Raw genomic sequence first — 20854 nt, forward strand, 5'->3', positions numbered from 1 at the left:
TACTTCATACAAATATGGGTAGGTGTGGAAGGTAGTATGGGCCCGTACTACTGAAAGCACAGGACCCATACGCGTATCAGGGAAACCATGATCTCTAGGGTAGGGTTGCGAGAGTTGGATCCCAGGATTGTAGGAAGTGTTTGGGATTTGGTATGGTGTTTTCGGTATGGAGATTTCGAGGCATGATGATAGTGGATCCGGATCAGGATCGGGAGCTGGAGAGCGAGTTCCGGGTGGATCGGTACCGTCTGAGGTTATCGATCAGACGAGCACGAACGAGTTGGACGCGAAGGTTCGCGAGATCCTGCGTGATGAGGTTGCTGCATTGTTACGGGCTGAGTTGCCGGAATTGTTTGGGTCGATCAGGACCGCCATGGTTGAGTAGTTTGATGAGCGATATGCGGCTCTCGCAGAGACGGCTTCCGCGGCGGCTACAACGGCTGTAGCAGCGACAAAGGGAAGACCTAACCGGGGTTTTCAGTATCGGGACTTCTATTATACGAAGCCTCCCACATTCGATGGAGTTCAGGACCCGATTGTTGCTATGAGATGGTTATCAGACATGGAGGGGTGTTTCTCCACGAGTTTATGCCCTGCTGATCAGAGGGTGAGGTGTGCTCTGAACCTATTGAGGCTCGGGGCGAAGGATTGGTGGAGATTGACCACGGGGTCATATTTCGATGCGCAGGGGGCTGCGGTTTCAGGGGATCGGTTCAGAGAGATGTTCAGTACTCGCTATGTTCCGCGAGATGAGAGGGGGAGATTGGATCGGGAGTTCCTTGGGCTGAAGCAGGATTCGGAGTCGGTGACTGAGATCACCAGGATGTTTATTGAGAGGGCGATGTTTTGCCCTGGGTTCGCTTCGGAGCAGGCTCAGATGTCCCGATATCTGAGTATGCTCAAGGGGGATATCAGACAGTTCGTGTCTGCGCAGAGGTGCGAGACCTTGTTGGAGTTGCAGGAGGCCGCCATGTGGCGTGAGTTTGAGGTTGAGTTGCAGTTGCGTGAGCTGAGGCAGGCCCCGATGCAGTCGCAGCCGGCGCCGAAACGGTCCAGGACCGTTGATGTTAGAGTGGGGGATCGGAGCGGCCACACTTGTGGAAAGTGTGGGAGGGGTCACACCGGAGTTTGCTGGTCCGGTGGTGCATGCCGCAAGTGCGGAAAGGAGGGGCACTATGCGCGGGATTGTCGGCAGTCAGTGCCGATTCGGGATGTGAGGATTTGTTATCATTGTCGGCAGGTTGGACATTTGAGGGTCAACTGTCCACGGCTTTCTGTAGGACCGGTGTAGGCTCTAGCACCGGCCACCTTGAGGAGTTCAGGAGGAGGACAGGATGGAGCGGAGCCCCAAGGGCTCAGAGTCGTGCTTATCAGCTTGCGGCAGAGGGAGACGGAACAGTGCCGGAGGCAGCTGCGGGTATGATGCCTTCTTGATGTCTTGATTATCTCGCGTTGATTGTGGCGTATTGTTTGTGCTGGTATCTTGTGTGGATTTCGATGCGGTATTCGTTATTTCGCGGGTTTGGCATGGTTATGGATTGGTGTTTCAGGTTTTCGCTTTGGCATTCGTTGTTCCCTGATGGTTTGGTATGGTTACAGTTGGTGTTTTGGTGCCGGTATCCTTGTGAGGTTTTCGATGCGATATTCATCCTTTTGCAGGTTGTGGGTTTGGTTATGGGTTATTGTTTGGGAATTCCGTTGGTTATCATTCGTGAGGATTGATAGTGGAGATGCGGCACTGAGTTGAATGTCGGGTAGCATCTGCAGTCGTGGAGTGGATGATTGAAAGACCGGATTCTTTTGAGCGGATTGATCAAGGGGAAGATGTGTTTTGCTGAGGGTTGCTTATGCTTGCGGGAAGCAGTCAGTGTGTAAGCGTTCTCTTTGTGCGGGGTTGTTCTTGAAGGTTGTTAATGGCGATCGGTGGCTGTTAGTCAGTGCTTTAAGTGGGGGAGAATTGGAGAATTCTCCGGGAGATCGATGAGTATGTGAGGGTGCTTAGCTGTTGGGATTCAACAGTGTTCTGTCAGCTCAGAGTATAGGCTGACAAGAGCGAGTGTCGGGTATGCGGGCGGGATACAGACCTAGGGCATTTGATTGTAGAGGCCTGGGAGCAGACCGGGATCAAGTTGAGTAGGTAATCGGGATTATGCGATTAGAGTATTTATATGCTTGATGTACGTGATGGGTTGTACTGCATTAATCCCACGGGATTTATGTTGTGCATGTTTCTAGAGTTGGAACCGGAAGGTTCCCAGAGTTAGAACCTGAGGGTTCACAGAGTTTGGGTGTACGGACCCACAGGGATATAGCCTCGAGTGGCTAGTGTGTGTTATGAGAGTTGGTCCAGTCATGCTGGGGACTCTGATGGTATTGTTGGATCAGTTTGAGATTTCGGATTTGATATGTTGCAGTGTGATTACATTGGAAGGTCTGGCCCCGGGTTAGTGATTTTGTTTAGTTGAGGTAGTGATTTGGTGGAGTGGAGAGAGTGCATGGGCTTGAGAGCCCTGCAATAAGAGCCAGAGTATGTGAATAGCGGTTACGCAAAAAGGGTGGTGTCGCTCGGGGCGAGCACCGTGGCACCGGTTGGAGTGGCATTATGGCCAAGAGGGTTCCTTGGAAAAGGAAAAGAGAAAGGTGTGTAACTCCGAAGGGAGTGCAAGTTCACGAAAGTGAAAGCTGCAGAGCAGAGTTATGGTTAGAGTATTTCGAGTATGGCCTTGAGCATCGTGTTCGCGACAGCGAAGTAGGAACCCATCCGGTTTGGGATGTCTGTTGAGGCTCAGAAGGGATGCAGGGGGAGAGAGAATCTTAAATTCTTAGTGTGATTCTGATCAGATTATAGGGTGGATGTAGTGGTTCATCTTGGGAGATGTCCGAGGATATCATCAGTGTATCGGGTCTTCCAACCTGCGGGCGTTGGGGCTAGTTCAGCATGTGTATGTGATTGCAAGAGGAGAACTCGTGAGAGTTTCTCTGAGAGTAAGAATGGGTCTCTCAGTCGGTCCGGAATGGACAAAGTGGGCTTTGGATCAGGGATCCGGTGGTTCATGGTTTCCTAACCCTTATGGGTCAAGTGATCGTTGAGATTTAGAGCAGAGTTGCATCTTGGGTAACTCTCGGTTCCAGAGAGTGATGGGCGGTACAGAGATCGTGCTTCAGTCGACAGAGCAGATTCAGCAAGTTAGACAGAGGTTATTGACCGCCCAGAGCCGACAGAGAAGTTATGCAGATAGACGCCGGTCTGAGCTTGAGTTTCAGGTCGGCGACTTCGTACTCCTGAAGGTCTCTCCTTGGAAAGGAGTGATTCGATTCAGGAAGAGGGGCAAGTTGGGGCCCCGGTATATTGGGCCTTTTCATGTGATTGCGAGGGTAGGCCGAGTGGCCTACCGTTTGGAATTGCCAGCGGATTTGAGACAAACCCACGACATTTTTCATGTGTCACAATTGAGAAAGTGTATAGCTGATGAGTCGGCAGTGGTCCCATTAGAAGACATTCAGGTGGATACGAGCCTGAATTATGCCGAGAGACCAGTGGCCATCAGAGATCGGAAGACCAAGGTTCTGAGGAATAAAGAGATACCTCTGGTGTTAGTTCAGTGGCAGCACCGGAAGGGATCGGAAATGACCTGGGAGCCGGAGCGTGAGATGTGGGAGCAGCATCCGGAGCTATTTTCAAAGTGAGACTTCGAGGGCGAAGTCTAGTCCTAGTGGGGGAGAGTTGTAACAGCCCGGAATTCCAGATATTGCTATAATTATGATTTTGGATGTTTTAAGAGGGGACTCGGCGAGTTGGAGCTCAGACTCGCCGAGTAGGATCGCAGATCGGGTCGCGGGTTCGCGACTGGACTCGACGAGTCCGGATATGGACTCGGCGAGTCGGCGCTGTTTAGCGAAAACCCTAACCGTTCAGGTTTGGGACGTATAAAAGGGACTTATTGGCCGTCATTGTTCATTTTAGCCTTCTGAGAGGAACCCTAAATCGATTGTGTGCATCTGGAGCAAGGTTTAAAGGCCATTGGTGATTTTGAAGGAGTGGTTGTGCAAGGAAGAGAAGGGCTTGGCTAAAGGAACAGCAAGAGAGTCACGTTCTGAGGATTGGGGACACAGAGAGTACATCATCCAGGTAAGAATTCGAGTATACTCTGCTATGGTGATGTGTTTAGAGAATTAGGGTTTATGGAACCCCTTTTGTGGCTAGATTGAATGTTACCCTGGTCCCCCAAGCGATTGTAACCCTGTATTGGGACCTTTGGAGGTCCAGAATGTCCCATGCCTGTGCATTTCGGGAATTGATGAAGGTTTTGGATTGGAATCCTTATGCCTTAGGTCAATATGTAAATTATAAGTCTTGGGGTGTATCATGAGCACCAAAATAAGGACCTTACGTGATGGACCAGTCTAGGAAGGCCAGACATATGAATGGTCGGAGCAGTTCTGACCTTAGGAAGCAGTTTGAGCGGTTGCATGGCATGGACTCGCCGAGTCCGATGAACAGACTCGGCGAGTAGCTTGAAGAATAACTGGGACTCGTCGAGTTGTTCTTCAGACTCGGCGAGTTGAGTCGGGGTGGCCCCGTGACTCTTCCAGGAGGAACTCGTCGAGTCAAGGGGGGATACTCGGCGAGTTAGATCGCGGATTGAGTGAAGTTCTGAGTATGGGGACTCGGCGAGTCATAGGGTTGACTCGGCGAGTAGGGTCAGTCAAGGGTTGACTTTGACCTTGTCTTTGACCAAGGGTTGACCAGTGGTTCCAGGGGTATTTTGGTAATTGTTGATTACTGTTTGAGTTCAGTGCATTGGTGGCTGTCCAGAGGTGGAGATCGTATCAGTGATCGGAGCAGCTTGAGCTACCTGTTCAGTCGGCAGTTTCGAGGTGAGTTATCCTCACTATATCGCTAGGGTTTATGGCACCAAGGCTGACCCTTTTGTCGGATGGAAATCCGGGTAGTTGTCATTGCATGTTATGGGCTGGAAGGCATTGCTATGTGGACCGGAAGGTCATGGCCTGGAAAGGCGTATGTATGCATTCAGTATGTTGACTGATTCGTAGGGTAATGTTATGCTAGTGACCGGCTAGACCGGTATCTTGATTAGAGTAATGCTACGTTATGTGATCTGTTGATCAATTGCTAACTGTGAACTGTTATATGATTATGTGTTATGCGTATGATTGCTAGATCTGGGGTGTGACCCGGTATGCAGGGTCGTTCTATGATTTGTTATGTTATGTATGCGTTTTATGCTATGGGCCGGAAGGCAATATGTTATGGGCCGGAAGGCAATATGTTATGGGCCGAAAGGCAATATGTATGGACCGGAAGGTCGTGGCCTGGAAGGGCGTATATGTGGTTGGTATATTGGGGGTATCTCACTAAGCTTTCGGGCTTACAGTTGTGGTTTTATGTTTTCAGGTTCTCAGGAGTCTGTGACAAGGCAAAGGCGTGATCGTACCGTTCCTCGCGTTGGTGTTTTATGATATGAACCTGGGAAAATACTCTGTTTAAATATGTATTGAAAACCTTTTTGTAACAACGTTATTAAAATGAGTGGTTTTTGAAAAGTTTTAATTGTTTTGAAATTTTGGGCGTTACAAATTGCCTACCTATTTAAGGATCCCCTAAACCCCAAAAACGTGGAGAATGATTTCCTTAGGGTTTCTGGACGATTTTGGGTGCTCCTCTCTCGTCTCTCATCATCCAAGTTGCTTAGTGGTGTTTGTGACTCCATTAGAGGTGCAACACTTGAAGCACCAAACTTTCTAAAGCCAAGGATTGATTGTTATTGCTATATAACAATCAAAGGTAAGATCTAAAACCTAATTTCAGTTATAGTTTCTTAGATCTAGGGTTTATGGCTTTGGATAATCAATTGCATGTTCATTAGATAAACTAGATCCAAAGCTATTAGGGTTTGTATGTACACCATAGGATTGATGTATTGCTCAAAACCCATCAGTGGTATCAGAGCCTAGGGCTGGTTGTTGATGAATTGATGCTTATTTGATAGTTTATTGGCTAAAATATCATTTTTTGCACCTTCTGCTTGACTGACTCGGCGAATCTGTAGGTGAACTCGACGAGTTAGGCTGACTCGGCGAGTCCAGTCTCTGACTCGGTGAGTCCAAGGATCTAGCAGCGATTTTTGGCGATTTTCTTGCTTTTTTGGCTTGGGATACTTACCATAAACGTTTTTAATTAATAAAATCCGATTTTTATTGATTTTTGGTGAATATCTTTACTAAAATAGAAGATAATTATCAATTAATCAAATAGTTATTGCCTTATAAGATAACCTTTCATTATTTGAGTTATTTGATGAATTATCTTGCAAGAAATTTAATTAGGTCAATTTTAGATAATTACCAATTATTTGTTTAAATTAATTATTTGTAATTTGGTCTAGATAGTTTTGAAAAGTTTCAAAACTTGCCCTCAAGTTTTGGAATTTAAAATTTGATTAAAAAGTTTAATTTTGAAATATTAAATTCTAAAACCCTAGTAATTTAAAAAGTTCAAATCACACCCTTATGGTTTTATTAATTAATTAAAGTGTATAATTAATAGAGATTCAGTAAACCCATAAACTTTTGGTTTATATTAACTAAATTAAAAGTATAATTTATTAAATTAGATCACCTTATATTTTAAAAGTGTAAAATACACCCTATATTATATATAACATTAAAAGTCTAATATTATATATATATATATATATATATATATATATATATATATGTATGAGCAAACAGTCAGTCTTACCGTTAGTAGGCCTCATTCACGAAGCTGGTCTATAAAGGGTGTTTAAGGAAATTGCCTATAAAATGGCGATTGAATGGGTATCCACTCTTACCCATCGCATTCTTGACAAGTGGAGGGTCGTTAGCCGAACGGGTAGGATAGGACAGAAACCTTCCATTATAAGTATAATGAAGTACAAAGTAACTACATGCTTTTACAAATTCCCAAATCTAGTTACTTTAGGCAAAATGTGAAATTGTATGCTAATCCATGGAATGACAATTTGTACCCTTGCCGAGACGTTAGTGGAGCGTGTGTGGTTAACCGGAACACTAACTTGGGTTTGGCATTGGTGCGAAGGGTGGCTCGATGTTTGTCGTAGATCAATGGAGCGTGTGTGGCTAACTGGCACATTGATTAGGTGATAGTAGCATTGAGTGCACCACGTAAATTCGTATGGTTATTCACACCTTGTTTGTGATCCTCGGTATCCCAGTCGCAAACTTGAAGGTAATAATCAAGATTAAACATGTCATTGAAAAATTTATTTAAAACTTAAACTTCATTTTCATTTATCATGGTGGAAATTGGTAAATCATCATTTACCTACCTTCAAATATTCTGCAACTAGATTACGGCATCCCTCTTCTAGGTTGTAGATTACGACATCCTCTTTATGGTGGAAATTGGTAAATCGTCATTTACCTACCTTCAAATATTCTGCAACTATTTGGTGTGTACTTGACCCGATTATGAGCATGGTCCTTTTGGGTTGCCTTCACCATAGCAATATGTAGGATGAATTAAGGAGGGAAAGGTTTAATTATGATTTATTAATATATTATAAGAATAATATATTAAAGGAGAAATCATAATGTTTAATTAATATTAGTCAATAATTAATTAAGAATTAATTTTGTGGCTAAAAGAGATTAATTAAACTTAAGGGAATTATTGTGTAATTATAAGATAATTACATAGATGGGCTTATGGACTCCATAGAAGGTGGAGTGGACGAATTCTATGGGGAAACCCATTAGAAATCGTCCAAGGCTTCTAAAGAAGGAGTCCATGGGCTGCTTAGGGCTTAAGCAATCAAATTAGGGTTTTCCTTGTTAGATAACCCTAATTGCCTACCTATTTAAGGAGCCCTTAAGCCCCAAAAACGTGGAGAATGATTTCCTTAGGGTTTCTAGACGATTTTGGGTGTTCCTCTCTCTTCTCTCATCATCCAAGTTTCTTAGTGGTGTTTATGACTCCATTAGAGGTGCGACACTTGAAGCACCAAACTTTCTGAAGCCAAGGATTGATTGTTATTGCTACATAACAATCAAAGGTAAGATCTAAACCCTAATTTCAGTTATAGCTTCTTAGATCTAGGGTTTATGGCTTTGGGTAATCAATTGCATGTTCATTAGACAAACTAGATCTAAAGCTATTAGGGTTTGCATGTACACCATAGGATTGATGTATTGCTCAAAACCCATCACAGTTAACCACACACGCTCCACCAATGACCAATAAGGTGCAATGTGTAATTTCATGGACTAACACCAAATTCAAATTTTTCCTAAAGTAACTAAGATTTGGGAATTTATAAAACTGTTTAGTTACTTCGTACTTGATTATACTTATAATGGAAGGTTGTGTCCTATCCTACCCATTCGGCTAACGACCCTCCACTAGTCAAGAGTGCGATGGGTAAGAGTGGATACCCAATGACGGTCATTTTACAGGCCGCTTTCTTAAACACCCCTTATAGACCAGCTTCATGAATGAGACCTACTAACAGTAAGACTGACCTTTTACTTATACATATAATATATTAAACTTTTAATTTTATATAGTATAAGAGTGTATGTTAAACAATTAAAATACTAGGGTTTTTTTTTAATTTTATTAAAATTTTCAAAAATTAAAACCATTTAATTTAAAATTTTAAAATAAAAAAAAAACTTTTGCTTTAATAATTATTCAAAAAATTAAACAATTAATTTAAATTATTAAATCTTAAAGGATTATTCATTAAATTAAATAATTAATTTAACCTAATCCGTTTATCCCCTAGATTTCGAAAATTTTGGGAAGGGATATTTCAAAATCTTTAATTATCCATTTAAACAATTAATAAAATAATTTCCAAAGATAACATTATCCTAATCCCTAAAATTTTCAAATCTAATCTTGGTGAGGAAGGTAGTTTCAAAAACCCTAGGGTTTACCAACCCTAAAATCGAAAATATGGGGCCAAGGAAAAGGTTCAAGAAACCCTAACAAATTTCGAAAACTAGGGTTTTAAAACCCTAATTTAAAAAATCCAATGCCTAGGGTTTATTTTCCATAAACCCTAATTTTTCAAATTCATACTTTTGTATCAAATCAAATTGAAAAAAACAACCCAAAGCTCTGATACCACTGTTGGGTTTTATACATAACAAATAATCATATGTGCGCATGCAATCCTAATTTGAGGATCTATGTTTTCACTATTAGATATAGAAGCATTGGACACAAAAATAGAAACCTTAGGATACACATGTAATTTTCGAAATTAACATATAATTAGGATTACGAGACATACATTTATTGTTATATTGTAATAACAATCAAATCCTTGAAGACCTTGAACTTTGGTAGCAAGCGCCACAAGTGTCGCGCCTCTAATAGTTCACAAACAAACCTAGCAACCAAGGATCACTATAGAGAGAGAGAGAGAGAGAGAGAGAGGAGAAGTGAAAATTCGGCTCTAAGCCTTTATTGGAGTGCATGGGACGAAATTTAACCCTATAGGGGTTTATATGGTTGATAAGGAAGGTTTAGGACAAGCAGGTGTATCTTAGAAAACCCTAATTCTTTAACTTCCTTCCTAAGGCTTCCATGGCACCCTTAGAGCCCAAGGAAACCCTAGGACACTCTAGATTTTGTTCCGAACCTCTAAGGGAGGTTCTATAATAATCAATGCTCAACTTTTGAACATCGTCACCTTTAGTCCCTCCAGGTTCAATTACTTCCTTTAATACTAAAATTAATTCCAAATTAATTTGAGATTAAATATTTATTAAACAATATCATTTCTAATTAATATATTATATCCATAATATAGGGGTGTTGAACGAGTAATTTTTTCGGGTTTCGGGTAATTCGGGTCGGGTAATTCAGGTTTTTCATGTTAGAAAAATTACCCATTACCCTACCCAAACTAAATTCGGGTAATTCGGGTTTGGATAATTCGGGTATCGGGTCGGGTTTGGATAATTCGGGTATTACCCGAAATATATGATTTTTTTTTAATTTCACCTAAAAATAAATTTAATGAAATAAATACGTCGTGCTTTATTAGTCTTGTTTATATAAACAAACGAGACATAAACGAAGTTACTCAAGCTTTGAACATTGAGATTTTCTAGTCAATAATACATGAGATATCAAGTAATTTTTTAACGACTTAATCTAATCTAATAAGATGTTAAAAAAACAAATACCTAAAGATCTTAATTTAAAAGTTTAAAATATTTAAGATAAATGTAGCCATAAGTTTTTCCATGTTTTAAAGTTTCGTCAAGATAATGAGTTTGTTAGTTATAATAAAAACTATAATCTAGAAAACAGTTAAGTTTTAAAGAACGTGATGATATATAAAAATTACTTTTAATATTGTTAGTGTTGTATTGTCATAATAAATATATTTATGTTTTACAATAATGATAGTTAGTTTAAGCGTGATCAAATACCTGCTATATAGTACAAGCTCTACAAAAAAAAAATAATAATAATTTGGGTATACTCGAAACCCAAAAAATGTAGCCTTTACCGAGCCGAAAAAAAATCGGGTAACCCGATTACCCGGAAAAATTTACCCGATACCCGATTTACCCGATACCCGAAAAAATCGGGCGGGTAATTCGAGTATCGGGTATTTTCGACAGGGCTACCATAATATATTAATAAATCATTTATCTTGATTTCAAATTAATTTATTAACCAAGTAATAAATTAATAATTCATTCTTCTCTCTCCAACAATTATCCTATTCAATTGTCAGGTTTGAAGGCAACCCAAAACGACATTGCTACTATCAATTAAAGTACATACCAATTATAGTTATGGGCTTAAACACCTAATCCAACAAATAGCTGGTGGTGATGGGGTGGTGGTAGTGTATGGTGTTTTGGTGGGTGATGGGGTGGTGTTGGTAGGTTTTAGTGATAGGTAGTATAGGTGGGTGGTGGTGGTTGGTGGTAGGTAGTGGAAGTCTTGTTGGGTTATGGGTGGGGATGGTTGTGGTGGGTGGCGGAGATGGGTGGTCAAGGCGGCTGGTGGTGATGGGTGGTGGTGGGGTGGATGGGTGAGGTTGGTGGTGGTGGTGGTGTTGTGGTAATAATAGGTAGTGGAGGTGGATGGTAGTGATGGGGGTAGGTGCGTAGGGTTGGTTGTAATAGGTGGTGTGGGTGGGTGGTGGTAGTGGCGGGTGGTGGTGATTGTTGTGAGTGGGTGGTAAAGGTGGGTGAGTGATGGTTGAGGTATGTGGTGGGGGTGCTAGTGGTGGGTATTAGGTCGTGGCTTTGGTGGGTCGTGGGTAGAGGTGATGGTGGCCGGTGGTGGTCATGGATGGTGGTGTTGGGTGGTGGAGGCGGGTGGTGGTGGCGGGCAGTGGGTGGTAGTGGAGGTGGGTGGGTGGTGGTTGTGGTGAGTGGTATGGGATGGTAGTGGGTGGTGGTGATTGTGGTGGTTGGTGGTTTTAGTAGGTGGTGGTGGTGATGGGTGGTGGTGGTTGATAGTGATTATGGCGGGTGGTGGTGGTGGTTTAAAGAGATTGGTAGTGGTGGTGGTTGGTCGCCATGGTTAGTGGTGATGATGTTGGGTGGTGGTTTTTCTGGATAGTAGGTGGGGGTGGTGGTGATGGGTGGTGGAGATAGATGGCGGTGATGGGTGGTGGTGGTGTTGTTGTTCATATGGTGAGTGGTGTTGGTTAGTGGGTTTTTTTAATTTTTTTTACTTATTATTTTTATTTATATTAATATTATTTGATGATTTTAATTTAAAAAGTGTGTGGTCCAAATTGTTCTCAAATGTTCTCGCAATAAGAAATGTTCTCGATTGAACGCTACACACACACATACACACACACACACACACACACATATATATATATATATATATATATATATATATCCAGATCTACTCACACTACATACATTCTTCCATGGTTATTTTCTTTCTCATCTCAAACTTGAAGAACACACAAACATTACTACCAGTTAGCCACTTGCAACCACCCTTGACTGCCTTTGCCTCCTACCGTCGGCGAACCGCCGCCGCCTCCTACCTCCGACGAACCACCGCCCTCAGATCCATAAGTTCCAGTTGGCACCAGATCTACAATTTCAGCTTCAGATCTACGATTTTCCTCTTCGGATCTACAATTTCAGCTTCAGATCTATGATTTCTCTCTTCAGATCTACAATTTTCGTCTTCAGATCTACTATTTTCGACTTCAGATCTTCGATTTTCTCCTCCGAATTATGAGCTCCGGCAACCGGTGATAACCACCACCTTCCTCCATCATTGTCGATCGCCATTTGGTTTCAGACCTGAAGTTAAGAAGTTGTTTCAGCTTCACTTTCTCTATCTAAAACACAAAGCATATCAAATCTGGTGCAATTTGGTTAGATCTGATAGTCGACCTTATCACTACCGACCACCACCTAATATCAGCTATTGTGCTTCGTTGGAACAACGAAAAACGTCACACTCTGCTCTGAAGTCCAGATCTAGTTCATCTCCAGGTCTTCGACATCCAGATTTGATGGAATATAAGAAAACTTCTCCGATTTGCTTCGCCGAAACAATAGATCTGACGGAAATTACCGCCAACAAATATGACATCCATATCTCATATTACCACCATCGATGTGACTCTACCTCTACAACAACTGACGTCGCACCATTGTTTTTGTTGCCTACCATCAATGCTCATGGATCTAAAGCAAGGGAACAATCTCTGGATATATGATGCATTGAAGGTGTTTGATGAAACGCTTCATCAAAAACAAGGTATGTTTTTAAACATTGAATAATATGAATAAGTTTCTGAACTAGTTTCTTAAGCTGGGAATAAGCGTTTTTTTTAATTTATTTATTTATTTATAATTGTTAAGTTGTTAATGCATGGATTTTATACATATATGATTGTTTCAACTAGAAAAAAAAATTAAGGTGTAAATGCATGATTTTTTATAAGTCTTAAGTTGTGAATACATGATTTTTTGTAAGTATTAATTTGTGAATGTATGATTTTTTATGAGTTTTAGTTGTGATTAAATGAATTTTTTATAAGTTTTAAGCAGTATATGTATGAATTTTTATAAGTTTTAATGTGAATTTAAATGTTTTTTTTATTATATTAGTATTTTCTCAAATAATACGAATTTATGTTTTTTAAGTTATGAATTGTGATGAATGTGTGACGTGAGTGTGTGAACTATAATCTAATATAACCTCCAAGCCCCAAACATCATCAGATGTAATTTTAAACCTATAAATATATTCTATTAAACTGTGAATTTGTGTATTAAATTATGAATTAAATGTATTAAGTTGTGAAATGAGTATATTAAGCTGTTAATTTTTTTTATGGATTTTATTTTTTCTTCTAAAATATAAGATGAAAGAAGCATTATATATAGATTTTATTTTCTCTAATTTTGAATAACATGTAAAATTTTAATTGTGGATATTATATAAATTAAAATTTGAAAGAAAAACATGCCTACATATCTGAATGTGTAAATATAACTACTAAGTACATAATATGGATGTGAATATATAGTTATTGTGTATTAAACTTTGAATTTAATATATTAAGCTGTTAATTTTGTGTATTGATTGTGTTAAGCTGTAATTTGATTAAATTAAATTGTGATTTTTTTTTTTTTTATGAATTTTATGTTAAAATATAAATATTTGTATTGATTTTCTTGTGAGTATTTTTTTTGTAAAGTAAATATGTAAGAATGTATTAGTTTTTATAATTGTTGCATTAAACTCTAAATTAGTGAATTAATATGTTTATTAAATTATGAATATAGTATTAAGCTAACAATGCATGATTTTATATACAAATTTGGTTTGAAAGAAATGATGGTTACAACGTTGACATAGATGGATGGTGCTGATATGTGGTAGTTGGTAGTGGTGGTAGAGTTTGGGGTTGGCTTTTCTAAATTAATGAATTAGTGATATTATGATTGTGTTAAATTGTGAATTTTGTTTACTAAACTATGAATGGATTGTATTAAATTTTATATTTTGTATAATTTTTGTGTTAAAACATGAATGTATGAATTAAAATATTAGAATGCAAAAATTATAATTTCACCCTTTACATACCAAAAATACAAAAAAAAAATCCGGATTTTAACATGTTTATTTACTTATAAAATTGGGTTCTTAGGATTACAACGATTAATTATAGATTTAATTAAAGCATGCTAAATAAAATTAAATATAACGTCCTACTTTTTTTCTTCATTAAAAGCCGATCCTTACATAAAAGTATAAAACTGAGAAGGATAAAATATGTTTTATAACCACCAAGTCTACAAATTGGACTAGAGAATAAAATTAAAAAGAACCAAAGATAAATGGCTTAATAACCTCTCAAAAAGTCTTTGAACAAAAGCTTACATTGTCAGAAGATATATCAATACCTAAAAATAAGAAATTTTTCATCAAACTTTATATCTTCGAAAAATATGAAACCATCATGCATGCAATGAGTGCGTTAGTATTTCATACTTCTTTTATACTACAGTGATCCATACTGACGTCCTCTGATGTGTTACATGTGGTGGCTTGTGATCGTGGAAGAGAAGAAAAGAATGGTTTTGGTGGAATTTCCAGTGACTCCATGTTTCCTTCTAACATTTCTATCACTCCATTGATGGATGGCCTTTGTTTCGGATCAGTTTGTATGCACCATAAGCCGACTATTGTCATTTTTCTAGCATAATCATTTTCCTCTATAGTTGTCAAACCATCTAATAAGATTTCATCTTTCTTCAGACGGTTGTAAATCCAATGAGGGAAATATATCTCACTCGTATGCCCAGAACCAACACCAGCATCAACATTTTTCCTTCCCCCAACTATTTCTAGTATTAACATCCCATAACTATAGACATCCGATTTATGGGAGACACCTCCGAAGTTTCTATTAACAACTTCAGGGGCAATATACCCAATAGTGCCTCTAGCCTCTAACATAGATACGATACTGTCTTTCCTAGAGTATAATTTTGCAAGCCCAAAATCTGCTATCTTGGGACAAAAGTCTTCATCCAGGAGGATATTATGTGGCTTTATGTCAAGATGCAAAATTCGAGTGTTGCAGCCACGATGCAAGTAGTCAAGGCCTCGTGCAATTCCAAGGGCTATCTCATATAACTTGTCTACACCTATGGGTTTGCTTGTATTTGGACAGACACGACCATATATAAACTTTTCTAACGATCCATTTGGCATGAACTCATATAGGAGAGCTCCTTTTTGATGCTCAAAACAAAATCCCAGAAGAGTAACAATGTTAACATGAGATGTCCTACCAATGCTTGCAACTTCGTTTATGAATTCTTGCCCAGATGCTTTTGATGAGTTCAAAACTTTTACAGCCACAAGACGTCCATCTGAAAGTTTCCCTTTAAACACAGTACCGAAACCTCCTTGTCCTAATTTAACTTCAAATGAGTTTGTCATGTCGTTAATATCAGCATATGTGTATCTTTTTGCACTCAACGATCCATATTGTATGACAAAGGCCTCAATGCTATTCTCGTCCGCAGTTGGATGATTAGATAAGACAACACAATTGCTTCTTAGTGAGGATTTCATACTGCAAATGCACATCAACACAATTGATAGTGATATTGCCGATAGAATTCCTAGAACTGCAAACAAAGAAAAAGTTACTGCCACAGAAATAGCCTTGAAAAAAAATTCTAATATTAATATTTATCACAAAATGCAACCATTGTCTTCGTTTTCCTTATCGCATTTAATTAAAGGAAACCTCCAATCACCACAACCTTTGGAAATTCAAATCAAATTATAACAGATAAGAGGATAAACGTACTCATTATCTTAACCCAAACGCCGGACCCTGCAATACCAACAAAAACTTGTATTAAATCTTGCTTACTACGATAGCCATGAAATATAGGAATCTTGAGTACACTAACCTTCTAATGAGCTTTTGAAAAAAAATAACCATTTTATTCAGTTCAACGATCACTTACTCCAAAATGCTCTATTTTGGATTTGATTTTCAAATTCCAAGAGGGTTTTTTTTTTTTTTCTTTCCAAAGAAAACTCTATACTTATATCTGAAATATCAATTTCGAAGTGTTTAATATCACCGTTTTTCAATCAAATTTATGATTTTACTCCTCTAATATTGAATATAATTCACATTTACTATTATCTGTTTAACTTTTGGGTTGTATTTAAGTAAAACACAATTTTTTTTCTCGAATTTTCGGAATTGACCATTGGATTTCAAACTTGTTTTTGAAATTATAAAGTTTTTTTTTCGAACTCCGAAATTTCTGTTCGGAAGCCAAAATGTTGGTTCGGAATCCAGAATGTTGGTTCGAAGTTCCAAAATGTTAGTTCAAAATGTACATTTTTGTCAGAAAAATATTTTTTATCTCGGTATGGAGTACTCATTCTGGATTAAGTGGTTATTTTTGTCGAAAACAATTTTTTTGGTTATTTGTTTTCAAATACACATTAAATTATTGTTAGATTCCTCAATTTCTCTTAAATGTAAGTTTCTTGATTCATTTTAGATGGTTTTAACTTACCTTTCAGAGGTTAAATTTTTAGATAGGTTTCATGTACGACTAGTCTATCCTCTCTCATTGACGCCTAAACTATGTGTGGCGTGTGCAACAGCTTGTGGCCTCATGGACTGATCGGGCCTAAGTTTAGCCTATAAGCATCTCCATTGAAAGCTTTTTAGAAACATAAAATATTAAGAATTAACCTATAATTTTTTTACCAAACGATGCTCTTTTAATTTAATTATAGGAGTATCATGGAAAAAAAAAACCCAAATGTCACATCTTTCCTATTGTTTAGTCATTGAGTCGATGACCCCGAAACATTTATACAAACAATAAATGTGTAACTGTGTAGTGATTAGATAATAGGGAATTATTTATATTCAAAGAGTATAACATAGACAATTAGTATATCATTTTGTTTCATTTTGTGTGTTACTTCCTGAATATTAATTTATTCAAAATTTCATAGTTATTCATATTTTTGGGAGTCCGTATTGATTTAAGATTGTGATGAAATATTTGTAGATTGTCCATGATGATTGGACATTGCATAGGGATTGCTGCAAGATTCATGAGTACTTAGAAAATATGAATTGATTGCTGGTTAAACTCACGCTTAGATATTACTTCATGTATTCAATCACGAGTAATTATAAGACGATAATATATTTTATTCTTCAAACGAAGATATATAAGTCATAGTTTCCAAGTCTGTTGTACACTGTTCTGCATCAACGCATTCGTAACAAGATGTCATAAAGTGTAATTCCATGTATGACATGATGAGTGAAAGGTATGATTGTATAGTCAAAGTTTATTCGTTCCTTTTACCTCAACAGAAAAGCTATATCTTTGGGCATCTCAATGATTTGTTGCTGATATCTGAAGTGTTTGGCCATGCCCATACTAAATTGATGTGTTTAATTAGTGGTCTGAATCTAGTCGTCATAAATCAGAAATCGGGAAATAAAATCTTGGGCTATGAGATTGATTTATATTCATGTATCATGTCCATATGATATCTTATAGATAGAAGGAATAGTTGATCGATTATATTAGGGCCAACGTCTATTTTAATCAGAGTTCGACAATGGCTTTGGAATGCACTATCTACTTGTTAGTTAGAGATTTATACTTGCAATTCTACTTGATGACTTATCCAAGTGGGAGATTGTTAGATTAAGATTTCTAAGGTCCTAACTAAATTAGTATAATGAAAAAAGTAAAGGCCTTCTTGGGTTGCTAGTAAGAGAGAGGTAAAAGATTTATTAATATATTAATTACAAATAGTAATAATTAATTAATAATTAAACATAATTAATTGGAATTAATATTTTAGAAATAATAAATGGTGCAATGCTTGAATTGCAATTGTTTAATAATTAAAAAAGGAAGGCAATTCTAGAACCCTCCATCTTATGGACGTTTTTAAAAAAAAGATTTGAATAGGTATAAAATAATATTAATGAAACAAGATTTGAATAGGTATAAAATAATATTAATTTATTATTCAAATCTAGGGTTTTAGTGTTATCTGACAGCTATATAAATGGTCTTAACCCTAAGCCAAAATCAATCCATCCTTCTCACATAGAGAAATCATTTTTCTCCCCTTTCCCCTCTCTCTTATTTCGATCTTAGGGTTTCCTAGGGTTTAGGAGTGATACATTAGAGGCTTCCACATTATTGGGGCTAGCATTCCAAAGAAGGGTTCTTCAAAGTTGGTTCTTATTTTCGATTATAACAAAAGGTATGTAACCTAAACTTTGTAATTTTTTATTTTAGCTAGGGTTATTTAGGTTTTCAAAGTACGTTGCTATTATTTGAAAATCCATAGAATTTCTAGGTTGCATGTGCCTATAATTGTTATGTGAAATTCTACAAGTACATAGAAGTAATCTCGATAACCCATCAATAATTATCATGTTTCTTGTTAGTGTATCCCACATAGGTGTGATAAGGTCTTATAAGTGGATATATATATATATATATATATATATATATATATATATATATATATATGTTGGAGTCTCTCTTCTCTGCAAAGGATCTTTTAGAGAGTTAATATGGGCTCCACATATATTTACATGGTATCAGAGTCGGTGTATAGCACCCCCGTGCCTCAGCACATCCCTTTTTATCCTCGTCGATCCTCCGAATCAAGATAGAAGTGTTATTGTATCCTACATTGGTGTGACATGGTCTTATAAGTGGCTATATATATGTTGGAGTCTCTCATCTCTCTACAAGGGCTCTTTTATAAAGTTAATATGGGCTCTACATATATTTGTATTTCTGAAGTTTTTTTAATTCATCTCAGTTAAATGTTGAAAGTAAACTAATGTAACCAAAAATTGTTTTTTTTTCTTGAGCATGACACCAAGGGGCATCGTGCATGAGGTCTCCTACACATATAAACACACAAAGGAAACATTAATACTACTTCTAACCTAGTTATCCATAATATATTAAACTCAAATTAGTTGTATAAATATTTTTTTAGATAAAAACGTTTTTATATTGTTGCTTTACAAAATTATGTCTTACATTGGTAGTTGTAGGTTGATGGTATAAAATGATTATATGTGTTTGAGATAGGTAACAAGGCATTCATTGGGGGCGATTTTAGCGACACTTAATCATTTTATGTATTGGACTTTATACATATTTCAAAGGGGATTATATCGTAGTTTTAATACAATGTTGGAGGTGTGGAGTGCACACTTGTATTAATATAGATTGATTTCGTTATGACCAAAATAGTTGGGGTCAAGGAGATTGTGCCACCCTTGTAAGGTTCCAAAGGACAGCACCCCGTGGCTGGCTAGGGAAAAAAATTCTAAATTACTAAGGGTACCTTGGTAGAAATTATTGAATTTTTGGGGGTTCTAAAAAAATTATGTATGCTTTTTTGTAATGCCGCAGATTCGGGCTAGTCAATTTAGAGACAATAAACGTCAAAAACGACTTTTGATAGAAGGTTATTTATAGTAAATAATCTTAACCAAGTTATAGCATATGTCACAAGGATTCCATACATATAAAGAATGCTGAAATCTAACTTGTAACGAAGAAATTATGAAGCGTCGAAGTTTTGCGACTAAACCGGCACGACGCTGTGTATCGTAAAAAGCGAGTTTGCGATAAAATACTTTTTAACCTTAGCGATCTAAATGTGAGTCTTAGTATACGTTAAATCGAGAGCATGCATATAGAGAACGTTCAGATCTGACTTTGTTAGACGAAGTTATGGTTTTTCTAAGATTTGGCATAGCAGTATGCAGCCCGGAAATTGAATTTTTGATCGATCAATTTTTAGCCGACACAACTTAAATGAGAACCGAAGATCTCGTTAATAGGAGCTCGGAGGTATAAAAATAGACAAAAACGAACGTCGGATGACAAAGTTATGAATTTTTAACGGATTTTATCTAAGCCTGTTAAAATATAACTTTAAAAAGAAAGTCAAAATTAGCCGACAGAGTCTAAAAAAAAGTTGTAGAGCACGTCGCTACCTACGTGTGGATATAAAGAACGTCAAAAACTTGATCTCGTATGTGAAAGTTATGGAATTTAGAAGTTAACTAATGTTTAGGATTAACCAACGAGTGATACGTGTTAAGATTTGGGCCAACCCTTCCTCCCCACGGCTTGGAACAAGATTGCGACACCTAGACAGAGTACGCCCATCGTAATTCAAAGTACGCCCAACATACTGCTGTTTTGGCTATTACGCCCAATGTATCCTTATGTACGCTCATCGTACGCAGGTGCTAGCAGCCTATAAGTAGCACTCGTTTTTCCTCATTTCTCCATACCAATTATCATCCACTTCTCTCTCAACACCCCCAAACCCTCAAGGCTTTTCCTTAGCACCTCCTAGGTGTTATATGCGAGTCCCTGAGTGCCAGAAGGCTCCGAGAAGAAGAGATTCCGACTCATAAGTTCTGCCCGCGCAGAGCCCAGTTTAATGTTCATTATCGTTATTATGAACCTAGAAACAATATTTATCCGTGATTCCAAGTCGTTATATTGATTGATCTACTTACAGGGATGATATATAAGTTGTGATTTAGTGAGGTGTTTAAAGTGGTATTTCCAAATAGTACACTACGTATACCAAACGGACTCTACCTCCAATATGATACTACCTGGTTGTTCTTTACTTGATTGATCTTAATAGTAGACTTTGAGTTAATAAGGAATCTATACTAACAATTAGCCGCAATAAATATTAGACTAAAACTTAGTGATAATAATGCTAGGTTAC

General features: G+C 37.9%; 1 protein-coding gene across 2 annotated transcripts in view; it reads right to left on the bottom strand.

Annotated features, from left to right (window-relative positions):
* Window positions 1-14313: 14313 nt before the first annotated feature.
* The window catches only part of LOC145066210 (LEAF RUST 10 DISEASE-RESISTANCE LOCUS RECEPTOR-LIKE PROTEIN KINASE-like 2.1), a 51089-nt gene continuing 44548 nt past the window's right edge, over window positions 14314-20854 (bottom strand). The window contains exons 3-4 of one of the 2 annotated variants that reach the window (XM_079013421.1): window positions 15873-15899; window positions 14314-15687 (exon numbers count right to left, since the gene is read on the bottom strand). In XM_079013421.1, coding sequence (XP_078869547.1) covers window positions 14534-15687; window positions 15873-15899 — 1181 coding nt within the window. In that variant the 3' untranslated portion in view covers window positions 14314-14533. The remainder of the gene's footprint in view (window positions 15688-15872; window positions 15900-20854) is intronic. The other variant, XM_079013419.1, reaches the window with a different exon arrangement.

This window comes from Lactuca serriola, chromosome 8 (assembly GCF_051521515.1).
Source record: "Lactuca serriola cultivar US96UC23 chromosome 8, Lser_US96UC23_V15, whole genome shotgun sequence".
NCBI lineage: Eukaryota > Viridiplantae > Streptophyta > Magnoliopsida > Asterales > Asteraceae > Lactuca > Lactuca serriola.